The sequence below is a fragment of the Mycothermus thermophilus genome, assembly GCF_041956435.1.
Source record: "Mycothermus thermophilus strain CBS 625.91 unplaced genomic scaffold VTJ04scaffold_2, whole genome shotgun sequence".
Taxonomy (NCBI): Eukaryota; Fungi; Ascomycota; class Sordariomycetes; order Sordariales; family Chaetomiaceae; genus Mycothermus; species Mycothermus thermophilus.
Window position 1 is genome coordinate 3,382,547 of NW_027191428.1, and position 12,911 is coordinate 3,395,457.

The 12,911-nt window shown below is 60.1% G+C and overlaps 6 protein-coding genes across 6 annotated transcripts; 2 read left to right on the forward strand and 4 right to left on the reverse strand.

Moving 5' to 3' along the window:
• Nucleotides 1–96: 96 nt before the first annotated feature.
• Nucleotides 97–359, forward strand: VTJ04DRAFT_3400 (uncharacterized protein; the record flags this gene model as incomplete). Its single annotated transcript, XM_069361297.1, has 2 exons — nt 97–175; nt 229–359. 2 exons carry the CDS (start codon nt 97–99, stop codon nt 357–359), a joined length of 210 nt encoding a protein of 69 aa, XP_069221921.1.
• Nucleotides 360–444: 85 nt separating this feature from the next.
• Nucleotides 445–2,820, reverse strand: VTJ04DRAFT_3401 (uncharacterized protein; the record flags this gene model as incomplete). Its single annotated transcript, XM_069361298.1, has 1 exon — nt 445–2,820. One exon carries the CDS (start codon nt 2,818–2,820, stop codon nt 445–447), a length of 2,376 nt encoding a protein of 791 aa, XP_069221922.1.
• Nucleotides 2,821–3,612: 792 nt separating this feature from the next.
• VTJ04DRAFT_3402 (uncharacterized protein) lies at nt 3,613–4,512 on the forward strand (the record flags this gene model as incomplete). The annotated part of the gene is made up of 2 exons (XM_069361299.1): nt 3,613–3,700; nt 3,797–4,512. 2 exons carry the CDS (start codon nt 3,613–3,615, stop codon nt 4,510–4,512), a joined length of 804 nt encoding a protein of 267 aa, XP_069221923.1.
• A 607-nt stretch (nt 4,513–5,119) lies between these two features.
• Nucleotides 5,120–7,072, reverse strand: VTJ04DRAFT_3403 (uncharacterized protein; the record flags this gene model as incomplete). The annotated part of the gene is made up of 2 exons (XM_069361300.1): nt 5,120–6,783; nt 6,850–7,072. The coding sequence occupies 2 exons, from the start codon at nt 7,070–7,072 to the stop codon at nt 5,120–5,122; spliced, it is 1,887 nt and encodes a 628-aa protein (XP_069221924.1).
• Nucleotides 7,073–7,775: 703 nt separating this feature from the next.
• Nucleotides 7,776–10,032, reverse strand: VTJ04DRAFT_3404 (uncharacterized protein; the record flags this gene model as incomplete). The annotated part of the gene is made up of 4 exons (XM_069361301.1): nt 7,776–8,110; nt 8,173–8,262; nt 8,333–9,856; nt 9,924–10,032. The coding sequence occupies 4 exons, from the start codon at nt 10,030–10,032 to the stop codon at nt 7,776–7,778; spliced, it is 2,058 nt and encodes a 685-aa protein (XP_069221925.1).
• Nucleotides 10,033–10,786: 754 nt separating this feature from the next.
• On the reverse strand, nt 10,787–12,809 carry VTJ04DRAFT_3405 (uncharacterized protein; the record flags this gene model as incomplete). The annotated part of the gene is made up of 2 exons (XM_069361302.1): nt 10,787–12,696; nt 12,782–12,809. The coding sequence occupies 2 exons, from the start codon at nt 12,807–12,809 to the stop codon at nt 10,787–10,789; spliced, it is 1,938 nt and encodes a 645-aa protein (XP_069221926.1).
• Nucleotides 12,810–12,911: the final 102 nt, after the last annotated feature.

The window sequence follows — 12,911 nt, forward strand, 5'->3', positions numbered from 1 at the left end:
AAAAAAAGAACATAAACTCCGCTGGACTATGATATTTCTGTTGTTTCTGCTGTCGATGCTTCGATGCTGCTTTCCCACTGCTGTTGATGTTGCCAAATGTACATACACAACTCCCTCCTACCTACTTTACACAACCACAAACGACCCCTCTACCTCTCTCTAACAACCTATCTAGGTAGGTAGGTATCTGGTACTCACCACAGCCAACGCCCTTGATGCTCCATCTAGAACAACAAGCAAGCAACAACAACTTCAAGGCAACCCCATTCCTCCTTGACAAATCAACCCAAAGAAAAATAATCAACCTCCAAAACAGTCCCAAAGTCAACAAGCCACAACTCCCCAACCAACCAAGCTGATCAACCCCTACTACTCCTCCTTCCCAAGAACTTGATACATAAACATCCCCGATCATCTCAAGTACCTACCCCTCCTACAACGTAATTACCTAGCAGGCGGATTCGGCAACGGCCTAGGCCCGACAATCTGCCTCCTCCCCGCGGCGCCCAATCCCGTGCCGATCCCCTGGACGCCCCTATTCTGGCTGTCTCCGCCCGTGTACCCCGTCCACTGCGACACGTCCCATCTGCCGCCCAGCCCTCCGCCGATGCCATCGACACCACCGCCGTTCTCGCTCCCGTTGGCATCCGACCCAGACGCGGCCCGACGAGCAGCCATTTCCCGCTGGGATTCCTCCCATTCGCGCTGGCGCTGGCGTTCGAGTTCCATTTCGCGTTCGAGGAGGGAGGATTTGGGCTTTTGGAGGGAGAAAGGTGGGGAGCGGGTGGTTGATGGAGGTGGGGAATTGGCTGTTGTTGATCCTGTGGTGGAGGAGGTTGGAGAGGTGGGTTTGCGAACCCAGGGGAGGGGCGCGGTGCGGCGCGGGGTTGTGGTCGTGGTAGTTGTGGTTTGGATGTTGTTGTTGTTGCTCTTTGGGGTGGTGATTGCCGGAGCAGGGTTGGGTTCGTCGACGAATAGTTCGCGCGCAAAGGTTTGTTTGGGGCGGACGTCTTGCTGCTGCTGTTGTTGAGGAACTTCCACTGGAGAGAGGGGCCGGGGTGGCGGAAGCGGTGATGCCGGCCTAAGCTGCTGCTGCTGCGGACGCGGCGTGGACGCGTAATCGGCCGGGTTCGGCAGCGGGCGTGAGCCGGTGTGTTGCTTGCGCATGGGCGAAGTTGCCTCCGTTGGGTCCGGGAGCGGGCGGCCACCCGTTTGTTGCTTCCGAAGCGGGGAGAGAGGCCGCACCTCGGCCGGGTCTGGAAGTGGCCGCAGAGGCGCCTCGCCGGTCCGATGGGCCTTAACCTTCGGTGGCGGAGCGACGAGGGCGGGATTTGGGAGTGGACGCGGAGAGGCGACGCGCAGCTCTTCCTCGTCATGACGCTCCAACTCGGGCTGATGACGGTGATGTGCGTACGGAGCAGCCGTAAAGTTCTGCTCATCGCGCACACTCCATGAGTCCTGTCGAGAGACAGTCTGCTCGTTGCGGGGCCTCGAACGCGATCGGGCCTTCTTCGCGTCGGCGGTTGCGCCGGGACGTAGAGACCGAGCCTGACGCTCCCGCTCGTACTCGGCTTCGCGTTGACGGGCCAGCTCGAGCTCTTTCTCGAGCTGACGGATGCGCTCCTTGTCCGACATGGCGGCCTCTTCGCGATATTGACTCAAATACTGGCCGCGGAGCTGCGGGGTGCTGTTCTTCGGAGTACGGGCGCGCATGCGCTCGGCCTCAAGACGGGCCTCGGCCTCTTCCTCCTCTCTGCGGCGACGCTCTTCTTCAAGCTTCCACCGGCGCTCCTCCTCCTCCCAGCGCCGCTTTTCCTCCTCAATGCGCCGACGTTCCTCCTCGCGCAGACGACGGGCTTCTTCTTCCCAGCGACGCTCCTCTTCGAGACGGGCACGTTTCTCTTCCTCCTCCTGCTGCTTACGACGTCGCTCCTCCTCTTCCTCCTTGCGGCGCCGCTCCTCCTCTTCCCGGCGACGGCGCTCGGCCTCTTCCTGCTCCTTGCGCCGCTTTTCTTTCTCGGCAGCGTTGGGGACGTAAGGGCCGGCGCTGGTGATTTGGCGGCGGCCGCCAAAGGCGATGCCGAGGTTTCCTTGGCTCGCGCCGCCCATGTAGCCGTACTGGGCAATGTTCCATGCGGGAGCGGTGACGACCTCCTGCTCTCTCTTGCTCCAGCTGCTGACGGGAGGAGGGCTGGAGGCGGTCGGGGGCGGCGACTTGGTGGGGCTCCATCGGCCCGAAGCGGAGTCGCCGGTCTTGGCCGGACGCAGGCCGGGAGTGGGGCCGGACCGGACGGAGGAGTTGTTACTGCTGGCGTTGGAGATGCCGCGGCCGCGCAGGCCGGGCGGGGAAGTCGCACCGGTAGACTGGGGGCTGACGACGGCGCGGGCGGTGCTGCGCGGGCCGATGACGTTGGGGAAGGCGGTGGGGTTGATGGCGTTGGCGGCGCGGCTGAAGGCGCCGAGGCATTGTAGGACCTGGGCGGGATCCTTGTGCTCGTAGAGATCGACGGTCAGGAACAAGTCGTGCTGTGGGAGGTCGAGGGGCGGGCCCTGGCAGGCGCGTAGGAAGTGGGAGATGTTCTCCATCTGGACAAAGGGCATGGGCGATTTCTTGAACTTGACGCCGGGAGGACCGATGGCGAGGTTGACCAGCCTGCACAGGGCGACACCATCTTTGAGAGCGTCAAGAAGGTCGCCTGGAGGCAGCCTCTCGCCGAGAACCTCTTCGATCCATTGGCGAGCCTCGTTGGCGGCGGCGGGGGTGTATTTGTCGAGGCGCAACTTGCGCAGGTCCTTGTCGAGAGATGTTACCGACGCCATGGTTGCCAGGAGATGGGAGGAGGGTGAGGTTGTCCGTGTCGGCGTCCGGACTGGTCGAGTCAAATCGAGGGAGAGGACAGGAGGACACTCGGTAAGCGGGTGAAATGAAGGTCGAAATGAATCAGAGTAGTGTCCAAGAGTCGAAGCGGCGTCAGGCTGTCGGTTGCGTCAGCGTCAGCGCATTGTTACCGGCGCGCCGGGTTTGGTTTTTTCCATTGGAACGAGCAAAAGAGGGAGGGAAATGGAGATGGGATGAAGATGGGGAAATGTGCCAGCAGCAGTTGTTGTGGTTTGGCAGCAGCAGCAGCAACAGCAGCAGCAGCAGCAGCAGCAGCATCATTCCACGGCGCAAAGTCGAGGGCGAGACGCTGTAATTAATGAGTGCCAAGTGCTGGGCCCTCCATTCCAGAGGCGCAATGAACCGCAATGAACGGGGAACATCGTCACCACCCCGCGCTGCCGTGGGGCTGCCAAATTGATCATCACCTCAGCCACACGTTTGGCTCTGTAATTACGCACTGTGGTATTTCAGTACAGACCTTACCATTTCTGGATTAGTGTTCATTCTGCAAGGAGGCTGGTGTTGCATTGATCTGTGGCGGGAGCTGTAGTGGAGTCCGCGGTCCTTCCCGGCTTGGCGACGACGTCACTTCCTTTGTGGATTGGAGATTTTGCCCGATTCCTCATGATCAATGAAGCTTCCGTAGGTGATGATTCCACCTCTCTTACGCTGCTGAAGAAAATCCAATTCTCCGAAACTCCCATGAACAACAATACATTACTACCACCAAAATGCCACAGCTCCCCTTTTCCCCCCTCCTCCGCGCCTGGTACAAATGGAAAATGCTTCGCCTCCCCTGGCGCCGCAAATTCCTGATTGGTATTGCTTTCTCCCCCTCCCCTCCCCACCAGGCCCCTATTATCCTAATATATCTGCCCTCCCCACTAACCACCACCTCCTGATGAACAACAACAGGCTTCGACCTCCAAGGCAACACCTACTGGGAATTCCTCGACCGCGGCGCGCCCCGTCCCCCTCCCCCCTCTTCTCCTTCATCCCCCTCTTCCCCATCAACCCGCTGGCGCCGCATCCTCAAACCCCGCCGCTCCACCCCCTTCGACTCCGTCACCGTGCCCCCCGCCTGGCATCAATGGCTCCGCCACACGCGCGCCGACCCGCCGTCTCTGGAGGAGCAAGCCGCCGAAGTCGAACGGCAGGCGCGCATCAAGGTGCTCGCCGCGCAGGCCGACGCGCGGTGGGAGGCCAAGCCCAGATTGACCGACGCCCCTACTGCTGCGCCGGGTGAGGTGCCGGGATTGCCCGGCGTCGGCGGGGCGGTGAGAGAGATGATGACGGGCGCGAGCAGGAGGGGACACGCGGAGGGCGCGGAGCTGGAGGCGGCCGAGGCGATCGGGGAGGCTGATGCGGCTCGGGATGAGGTTCAGGTCGGTGGGAAGAAGACGACGACGACCAAGGCGGACGTGAACGATGTGGGGATTTTGGATCGAGCGGGGACGGCGGCGCGCGAGGAGACGTGGAGGAAGATGCAGGAGGAGGAAGCAGCAGCCGCCAAGGACAAGAAGAAGACAATGTCGCCGGGCCAGCCGAGTCCATGGGACCAGGCTCGGCGCGGGCCGGGGGAGGCGTGGCAACCCCAGGCCTGGGAGCCAAAGGCAAAGGAGAAGAGGTGATGCATATTAAGATGGAACATATGTGAAGTTGGCTCGGGCCTTGATACTTGGGGGTGAATCAGGTTGTCTGATGGGGCGATGGGGTGTAAAAGTACCTATGCTTGTATCATATTGTACATATCAAAAACACACAGTGTACCTTTAGCATGAAGACAAGGGGGTGGGAGATAAAAACGACCAATGCATTGCCATCAAGCTCACATCATATGCCAACCTAGGTATTCAGTCCATAAGATAGTTGGCTAGCAAGGTAGGTAAGCATCTATTTCCACAAGTTGTGACGCAACATGCAGTCTACCAATGGGTATCAAAACAGCCAATCCTTCATTCCCGCCAAATCCCAAACCACTGACGCCGTATCTTTGCCCTCGAATCCCATCCATCCCGCCGACCCTTTTCTAACAATACCCCTCCGGTGCTATGAATAGATATACCCGGATTTATGACTGATTAGCCAATAACAGGTAATAAGTTAGCAACAACTCCTCCAACACCTCCCTCACAAGCAAACAATCTTGCCCTCCAATCAACCAACACCACCACCACCACCGCCGCCGCCGCCGCCGCCAACAACAACAACAACCAGCAGAATAATACCGAAAAACAATCAACCCTCCTCCAACCCCACCACGTCCGCCAAAGCCCTCAAACTCCTCGCCGACCGCGCCAGCACCTCCCTCGCCGCTTTTTCCACCGAGTCGCCTCCGCCAGCCCTCTTCTTGATCTTGTCCTCCCTCGCCCGGATCCCCCTCTCCACCGCCCTGCGCAACGCGTCTGCGTCCCCCATCTCGCACCGCGGATACAAATACCACAGCATGCTCTCCAACGCGAGCGACAGCCGCGCGTTATCCTCCGCCGTCACCCTCGCCGCCGCGAACGGGAGGTAGCACTCCCGCAGCAGCAGGGGGGACATCCCCCCCTCGGCGCGGTCGGGGTCGACGTCTGCCGGGTCCGGGCGCGCGGCGGAGGTCGCTGCAGCTGCTCGCTTGCCGCTGGATGGTGGAGGCAAGAGGGATTCGATGAGGGTGCGGAGGTAGGCGATTTGGACTTCCTCGGGGAGGTGGTGGTGGTGGGAGGCGACAAAGAGGCGGTAGGACGGGAGGGGCAGGCAGCGCACGTGGTCGGTGAAGGTCTCGTAGAGCTCGTCGATGGGTGCGAAGAGGTCTGCTGAGAGGTGGTACGAGATGGAGGAGAGGAGGCGGAAGATGCGGAGGCGAAAGGGGATGGTTTCGGCGATTTCGTCGGTGAGGGCGGGCTGTTGTTGTTGTGGTTGTGACTGCGGGGTGGTGGTGGATGGGTTGGGTTTTTTCGGTGGTCGGCCTCGTCTTCGTTGGGTTGGTGGTGATGGCTGGATGGATGGTGCGCTGGCATTTGTGTTGTCGACTTCATACTCCGAGCCGAAAGAGTCTTCGTCCAGGTAGTCTCCGAACTGGTCGTTCTCCAAATCCACGACGGGCGGGTCGTCGGCCCTCTTCCTTTTTCCCTTGTTCCGCACACCCACAAGGGTCTCGCGATCAAACACCTCGCGGTACTGCGCCCGGTCCGAGACCTGATTCTCTGGGTCCAGGAAAGCAAACAACGCGCGAAGCACTTCGCGCAACACATTCTTGCGCTCCCTGCGCAAGTCATCCAGATATTTCACAATCATACTCTCCCTCAGCATCGGATACGGTTCGGCCGGTTTGCCCCTCCCAGCACCGCCCGCCTCTTTATCGCGAGCCAGACGATCATCGAGGTCCGCTTCGGCAGCGCCCACCACCAAGTCCAACCAGACGCGCCAGTAGAGCCATCGATGCGGATGCTCGGCGGCGCAGCGGAACGCCCAGCCCAACACGGTCCAGAAGTTTTGGCCGCGGTGAAAGACCAGCTGAGAGCGCGCAAACTTGCCCATCAGCGCATCGTCGCTATCGTCGCTGGAGGCGGTGTCGCTATTATATGCGCCTCCGTAGCGCGTAGAATGGTGGGACGACGGGCTAGAATAGCGGAAGGTGAAGGCGGCACCGAGGTTTGCGTTGACCGGACCGACGGTGCTGACGAGCCCGCGAAGGTAGGAGAGAGCGTAAGAGGCGACGTGGAGGTTGCCTGTCTCGGGAGGAAGGGTGGTGAAGGAGGGGTGAATGATGAGGGTGGCGAGGAGGGCGAGCTGGTTTGGTGGGGGAACGAGGGCGGGCCGAAGCTTGGGCGTTGGTTGGAACCTGGACGACTTGGTGGCGACGGAATCGTGAAGGCCGTCGCTCAGAAGGCCTGAGAGGATCTGGATGGCGGCCAAGTCTGTTTGCGATGCCGAGTCAGTGAGGTGTTGCACAGGGCAAACAATGGATCACGGGACGGACGCACAAAGCTGTTCTTCAAGGTGGATCTGGCAGTGAGACTTCAACTCGCGAGGGAGCGGCACGGCGTCCCTGTAGACGAGAGGCTGGCCGAGATCCGGAGGCTGTTCGTTCACAGGGCTGCTGATGGCAGTATCATCACCGCCATTGGACTGCGAGCCTCGGGCCGTGTAGAAAGATGCCGGGGTGGAGAGACTGGTCAAGGTGGTGAGGGGCGATGTCAGCTCCATGCTGAGAGCTGACAGCCCGGGGCGGCGATTGCGCGGGTAAATCGGCGAGTATGGAGTATGCACAAGTGGATGGAGGTTTGAAAGGGCGAACCGGAGTCGAAACCTGGAACCTTTCGGTGTGCGTGGGGTTACCGTGTAACAAAGACGTCAATGAGACAAGAGAACCGCGACGCCAAACGGACGCGCCGTCACGCGATAAGTGGGGCATTCTGGTGGGCCCCATCCGGGAACATCACCACTGCAGATCTCCTAACCGACCCCTAACCCTGATTCTCTCTAACACACTCAAGATTGGAAGAGCCTTGAAAATTGAGGTACCATGCTCTCATCAGAATCAGCGAGCCAGTTCCATATGAATGGAAGTTTCTGTGGATTGGATCAGGAGGATAAAATCTCACATTCGCTGCCCCTGTTTGTTGCATGGGACCAGCACACAAGTCCTCCAGCTCTCCTCCGACTGAACTTGGAGAAGTCCACGTCATGAGCAGCCTAGAGCATGAGACGTGTTGGTCAAGGGTCGAGATATGTCAGCTACCTGAGGCACCTGAGGTACAGAAACATATTTTTCCCTCATATAACTGATAATATATACAAGAACTGAACCATCTCCCACCACGCCCTTCCCGCCTCACGACTCCTCACGGGGCAGCATCCCTCCTCTGTAATCTACCAATACCTCCCAACCACTACTCCCCTTAAGTCCTCATTTGAGATAATAATCCAACCCCAACCCAAGCGCCTCGCACTGCTCAACATCCCTAAACCCCTCGTTCCTCGACTTCGGCCAATCCAGCACCCGCAGCGTCAGCTTCTTCTTGGTCGCTGGCTCCCACCGGCCGTTCTTTTCTGCCAACTTCAACGACTCCTCGTACCCTCTGGCCTTGAGGAAGGCCTTGTCCGGGTTCGGGTCGGCCGAGCGGATGAAGGAAATGAAGCTGTCCAGCACGTACTGCTCGAAGGGCAGGTCGCCGGCGTCGCGGACGGGTTGGCCCTCCCGGTGCAGGTTGCCGAAGACGTAGAAGAGTTCGCCCGAGTGGCCTGGTAAACGTCAAGGTTAGTAAGCGCGGTGGGATTGGATTGGGGGGAGTGGAAGAACGTACACTTGAGATACGGCTTGGACGGATCACCGAAGGGGTGGGACGGGGTGATGGGAGGTTCGCAGACGTCGAGTTGCGGCCAGCCTTTGACCTCTGATGCCGGATACTTAGGTCAGTTTCCCGTCCATAATCTTGGGGTTGGGTACGTAAGGGGTAAACTCACGATAGGTCCGATCAAACTCATAATACCACACCTTATCAAACCGTCCATTCACCAACCCAGCCTTGGTCGTGGCCTGGTCGATGCACCGGAAAACACCATCCGTCGCGATCCTCGACGCCGCGAAGAAGATATCCTTGGTGAAGTTGCCCGTGCTCGCCACGGGGAACAAGCCCTTCTTCTCCGGCACCGGCAGTTCCACCGACGTCAGATACTCCGAGTAGTTGGTCACGCTCGGCGAGGGGAATGCGATGAACGGCGCGCCGTCGTCGCGCGTGATGCCCTGCATGACGTTGACGTTGTACTTAGGGCCCTTGCCCAGGTTCAGCTCCGGCTCGGTGATGTAGGTGCCGTCCACCACGACGAACCGCGCGTCGCCCGCGGTCGTGACCACGTGCGGCGGCAGCGCGCGCAGGCAGTCGACCTGCGACTTGGCGTGGGTGCAGTTAGTGTTGCGCAGGACGTCGTTGCCCGCGCGCTCGAGCTGCTCGTCGATGGTGTAGTAGCGCGAGTAGGTGGTGCCGTACTGGATGCCGCCGAGGTTGCTGAGCAGGATGGCGTTGGCGAACTTGCCCTTGGCCTTGGGCGAGGCGAGCAGCGCGCGCACCGAGCCCGCGCCGGCGGATTGTCCGAAAATGGTGATGCGGTCCGGGTCGCCGCCCAGCGCGCGGATGTTGTTGCGCACCCAGTCCAGCGCGGTGATCTGGTCCGCGATGCCAAAGTTGCCGTTGGTCTTGCCGTCCTTGAGGGCCAGGAACCCGAGCGCGTTGAGCCGGTAGTTTATGGCCACCACCACCATGTCGCCGCGCGAGGCCATGTTGCCGCCGTCAAAGGTGTTGTCGTTGGCAGTGCCGCCGATGAAGGCGCCGCCGTGGATCCAGAAGGCGACGGGCCTCAACGCCTTCTTGTTGGGCGGGGCGTTGGGGTTGGGCAGGTACGGCGTCCAGACGTTGAGGAACAGGCAGTCCTCGCTGCCGGCGTCGGCGCCCTGGACGCATTGCGAGCCGTACTCCAGGGCCGACGCCCGCTCACCCTTGCCGCGCCAGAGCGTCGGGTACTCGAACCGCGGCGGCTGCGGCGCGTAGCGGATGCCCAGGAACCGGAAGGACAGGCGGTCGCGGAAGCCGGTGAGGATCTGGTTGTTCACCTCCACATCGATGTGCCACTTGGAGCTGGTATCTTGGAAGGAGGTGTTGGAGAAGGGGGCCGAGTTGGTGCAGAACCCCGGCAGGCGCTCGTTAGAGGTGGTCGGGACCTTGCTGAGCTTGCCTGAGGTGTTAACCACGTTGGAGCCCGAGTCCGACGAAACCCAGAACCGCGAAGAGGCGCTAGCGGTGCCTGTGTACTTGAGATAGTCGCCGAAAGGAAGAGATGAGCTGCTGGCGCCGCCCCTCTTGAAGCGGCCACCGGGACGAACAGGTGGCTTCCACAGCGACTCGCCTAGCTTGGCGCAGACATTCTGGGAGACGTGCTTGTACGGGCGAGCATCCGTGAGGATCACCGACGTGGAGTCGGGGCTGGATGGTCCTACGGAGCAGTCAGTTAATACTACATGCACATCCACATCTTCAGATCTCGATCGATACACACACACCTTGCAAGTCATTGTTGGTGAGGATGGTCAACGACGTGTCCAGCTTCTTAAGCGACTCGCCGGTGGCCAAGCCAGCGACGGCCGCAAGTGCGAGAGCGACAAGCTGCATGCTGGGCTTCTCGATACCTTAGGGAGGTTGGTAGCCAGCGCAATGGGAAGATGCAATGATGGCGAGGACGAAGCCTGGCAAGACCTCTCCGAAGGGGAGGAGGAAACACGGTGGGATGACCGCGGTCTTTAGTAGTAGTATTAGCCTCGCTCTAACACCCGTTCCCAACCCGACCCGGGCCCGCGGACACAGCTCCGCCGTGCCTGACACAATCTATGGCGGGCCGCGAGCGAGCTTCTATTTTCCATTTTTACGCTTCTCGGCTGCTTCTAGCGGGAGTGGGTTGCGAGATTGATTGAACGACAGATGCAGGACCGCGTGGTACCGTCGTAGCGGGCGAGTCGGGTAGCAGCGGTAGCAGCGGGCGATTATCCGCGATGCCCGGTTCCTGGGTTCTCGAACAACGGCGTTTGTTGTTGTGGTTGTGCGCGATCCCGCGATCCGGGACAGCTCCCCGTGCTTCCAGCGATTTCTTGTGGTTCAGCAAGGACGGAACCAAAGCTTGTTCGCTCGAGCCTATGCGAGCCGTTGTGGTGAGAGTGACATCGTGCCTGATTTTCCAATAGGCTAAAATGCTGGTGTCACTCGACTTGGGCGTGGGGCCGGGCCGGGCCACGATGCCGAGAGTGGTGAAGACCGAGCCCCGGTGACGCAAGGTGACGGGGCCGGGGGTGCTTCGGGACTACGGATACGAAGGGGAAGAGTTATCGCAGCAATGCATGCACCATGTCAAGCCTGAATACCTGATATATTCTCAAACCCTGATATCACCCAGGGGCTTGACCACGCATTCATGGAGAACCATAGATAGACGCGCCGCCACGGCGTCGTCAGTCTCGTCATCCTTCTCGGCCAAGCCCAGCTCTTTGCCGCCAGCAATACACTTCCTGGTGGCAGTCTCGTAAACAACACCCATGCAGGCGCCCAGGTCGGCGATGACCTCGTCGGCCAGCAGCTGGTCGCGGACACGAAGGGCGATGGAGGGCCGGCCGCGCGCCATGTTGGTGTCGATGTTGAGGACCTTTTCGATGGGAGCCCAGTGGGCGATCTCGACCAGAAGAACACCGAGACTGTAGATATCGAAGCTGCGCTTGAATCGCTCGCGGCCCTCGAGCATGGTGGACTGGGCCAGCGGGTGGCGATACAGGTTGTACGCGGCGTCGTCGGACGGGATGTCGGTCATTTCGTCGGGACGGGCCGGCCTGGAGAATTCGAAGCCCGAGAGGTACGGTTTGGCATAGTCCACCTGTCCGCTGGTGGTTTGGAAAAAGATGACATTGTGGCTGCGCAAACCCTTGTGCAGCCAGTTCACCGAGTGTAGGTGTAGCAGACAGCTGCTGATGGCGTGGGCTAACTTGACGCGATCGGTGACTCGGGGCTTACGTGCAGTGTCGAGCAGCTCGCGGAGGGAGATGGGTGGAAGCGTAGCATGCAGCCCCGAGTCGACGGGGCGCTCAAAGACGAGGCCGAGACGGCGGTTGAGGATATCATCATCATCTTCTTCATCGCCACTTTCGCCGTCGCTAGAGCTCCCCTTGTCGAAAAACCCCAAGCAGTGGGGGGTGCGGAAAGCTGAAGGCTTGGGGGAATGGTTCAAGAGGGCGGCTAGCTCCCATACCCGTTGACGGATGACGTCCTTGGGCGGGGAGAGATCTCCCGGTCGTTGACAATCGTATTCTTTCCACTCGACCCAAACCCTCTTTGTCGTGCCGTCGGGGAGCCGGAGGGTAGCGCCGCAGCGGGGGGCGTCCGAGTCCTCGTCCGCCGGGTCAATCTCGACAGCAGCGCGGTCCAGGATGAGCGACTGGCTCAGGGGCACCAGGGTCAGATCCAGCGACCTGGCTGCCGCATCGTCGCAGTTGGCGTCGTCGCGCCCGCGAGACTCGATGGACTCGCTGAAGGCCTTGAACTTGGCCAGTTGCGACAGAAGCTGGAGGCTGTCTGCGTTTGCGGACTTTTGGGCGGCCACCATCTGGGCAGGGACGGGACAATTGGTGGCAGCGAGCTGGATGTTGAGAGCCATAACGAGACGAGATAAGTCGGTGATTTTGTGATGGAGCTGCAACACTCCCCGGTTAGTGTCGAGGACGGTGTCGTGGATCTCGACCTGCATGCGAGCGTCGAGGATGCTCGTCATGCTGTCGTTGAGAGTTGAGAAGCGAGAGAGGAGGAGCTCGAAGGCGGCCTTGTCGAAGGAGGCCCAGCGAAGGCGCTGGTAAGCATCATGAGAGGTGGCTTTGAGGCTCTGCATGGCCTTCTTGATGAAGTCCCGGCGACGAGGCGGCAAGGGGAACTGGGCCTCGGCGGCATCTTTCTCGGGCTTCTGCAGGAAGTCGTCCTTGTCGGGGACGGTCTGGAGCAGCTTGTTGCGGAGTTGGTGCTCGCGGAATTCCTTGAATAGACACTCTACCTGGACCAGCAGGTCGAGGATGGTCTGGCGGTGCAGGACAAAGGTGTTTGACTCGAGGACCTTTTTCCTGTTGTTTGCGTCGAGATCGAGCAGTCCCGAGGTCTCGCTCCAGGCGAAGAGACGCTGCTGCTCCATGCGAAGGCGCAGGTTGAGATACTTGCAGTCATCGGGGAAGTTGAGGGCTGTGATGAGGAGCTGGATGCTCTGGACGCAGGAGGAGTAGACCTGCAGGCCGATGCTGGCCACGCCGATGGCTGGGCTCGGAGGAGGGGCGAGCTGTTAGCAGAACCAAAAAAAAGGGGTTCTAATGTTTTGGTTGGGACGCTTTTGGTTACTCACCGAGGCCTGCAATCGACACAGGATCCATGAGTTGTGATAGCTATTTGATACTCGGACTGTGATAGATGTAAGTATCTGAAGCAAAATATAAAATAAGAATGACTTGGTAAAGGTTGTGCCCCTGAGATAG